This window comes from Triticum urartu, chromosome 7A (assembly GCF_056163025.1).
Source record: "Triticum urartu cultivar PI428250 chromosome 7A, HENAU_Tu73, whole genome shotgun sequence".
Taxonomy (NCBI): domain Eukaryota; kingdom Viridiplantae; phylum Streptophyta; class Magnoliopsida; order Poales; family Poaceae; genus Triticum; species Triticum urartu.
In genome coordinates, this window is record NC_141879.1 from 216,894,463 (window position 1) to 216,896,231 (window position 1,769).

Below are 1,769 nucleotides of genomic sequence, written 5' to 3' on the forward strand. Positions count from 1 at the left end.
CAAAGTCTATATTGCCTCATTTTTTTCTCCTCCACCACCATATGTGTCACACCCTCATGAAATGAATTACGGGGAAGCATGCATTTCACCATCACTTGCCTAAGTTCTAGCAAGTTAATGTTTTCTTCTATGTTCAGACAAGATAATTCTCCATAAATAAATTTTTGATAAAATAGGTTGTATGCATCACTTGATTCATAAGACTAGGGCCTTCTGTCCTTTTGGGAAGATACACTTTCTTCCAACATCGAAGAAAATAACAACATGAAAAAACATGGAGCTATTAATTAATTGATAGTCGAGTGTACACAACAATTGTAGAACTTCTTTATTTGAGAACAAACAACGATACATCCATAAATTATTATTAGAACACTTTTCCACATCTAAGAAGTTTCCACAAAATTTACTAGTGCAATCTATAGCTTATTGATCTCATATTGCACCACAATTTGATTGCTGGGGTGCATCCTTATTAATCTCCACCTTAGTACACAACTAGCGAAACAAATGTAACTCCAGATCTAAGCCGTCCGCTTGACTTTCCCCCATGTTACCTTGATCAACACCATCTGTTGCCAGCTTGCATCTACAATTGGCACCTTGCCGAATGTATGATGCCATTATTAGTGACTTGAGCAAAGGTAGTGTCCTCTTTTGGGTGTGTTTATTACCAGAGCCCAACTGGAGTGTTAGATCAGTTTCTGTGCATTTTGGTGTATTCGTCGAGGACAAAGCATCACTGGGTGGAGCAACATTAACTCCATAGGATGGCATACTATAGATAGGGACAAAGGCTCTCCAGCCAAGCAGTGTGGATGTTGGCATGCTAGGAGATGGTGCTAGAGGCTCTAATGCAGGATTTCTAGTTGGATCCATCATCACTGGTGTCATGGTACTATGACGATGTAGCTCAAGGTATGGAACCGTCACCATCACTTGGTTGCTGGTTGGACGAACATACGGAACATACCTTATACCTAGTGGCAACACAGGGTTGCTCCTGGTTGAGATATGGTCCAGCGAACACCAAAAGTGGATGGCATCAACATTATGATGTTGGGGAACCCGTGGAGGGTTGCGAGGCAAGGCAACCCTGGCAGGAGCATTAGAGATCTGATTGGTGTGTCTGGCAACCGCCTTCTTCCGGAAGCTAGCCCGGGTGTGGGCGCTGCAATGGCCAGCCATGGCCTGCTGGGTTGGGAATGTCTTGTTGCATTGGAAACACTTGAAGGAGGTGCGCTCTGGCTTGCCAGTGCGAGCAACCTCCTTCTTTTCCACCATGCCTTCATTCCACATCATGGAGGACGGGCGCGAGGATGACCCCATCATGCTAGTTTTGCAATGGAGGATAGCCTTCTGGGATATACCATCTCTTGAACACATGGCTAGTGATTTGGTAGACGATGTTGGATTCTTATCGATGGCCTAGGAAGGTCTCTTCTTATAGGAAGTGGCTTGGGCAAGGAGCGCATGGGGTTGGTGATTGAGAAGCACACGTGTCATATGAAATGGAGATGGTGGTGTTGTGAAAAGTGGTTTGAGGCAAACATGCCCTATGTGTGTGTACACGTGTAAAGGTTGAGCTATAACATACACACGAATATTTTTTCCATGAAAATAATTGCTTATTGTTCATTGGGATCAATGATGAAGCCAATGGTGGGGGGATCCATGACCCCACCCCCACCCCAGATTGAGAAAATTCTATATACATATTATAAAGTTTCATGTAAATGCTAAATAATTTATGTTTGCCCCCCTAATGT

At 43.5% G+C, this 1,769-nt stretch overlaps 1 protein-coding gene across 1 annotated transcript; it reads right to left on the reverse strand.

Annotated features, from left to right (window-relative positions):
• Window positions 1-305: 305 nt before the first annotated feature.
• Window positions 306-1,404, reverse strand: LOC147959077 (uncharacterized). Its single transcript, XM_087536329.1, has one exon. It carries the CDS (start codon window positions 1,384-1,386, stop codon window positions 499-501), a length of 888 nt encoding a protein of 295 aa, XP_087392455.1. The 5' UTR covers window positions 1,387-1,404; the 3' UTR covers window positions 306-498.
• Window positions 1,405-1,769: the final 365 nt, after the last annotated feature.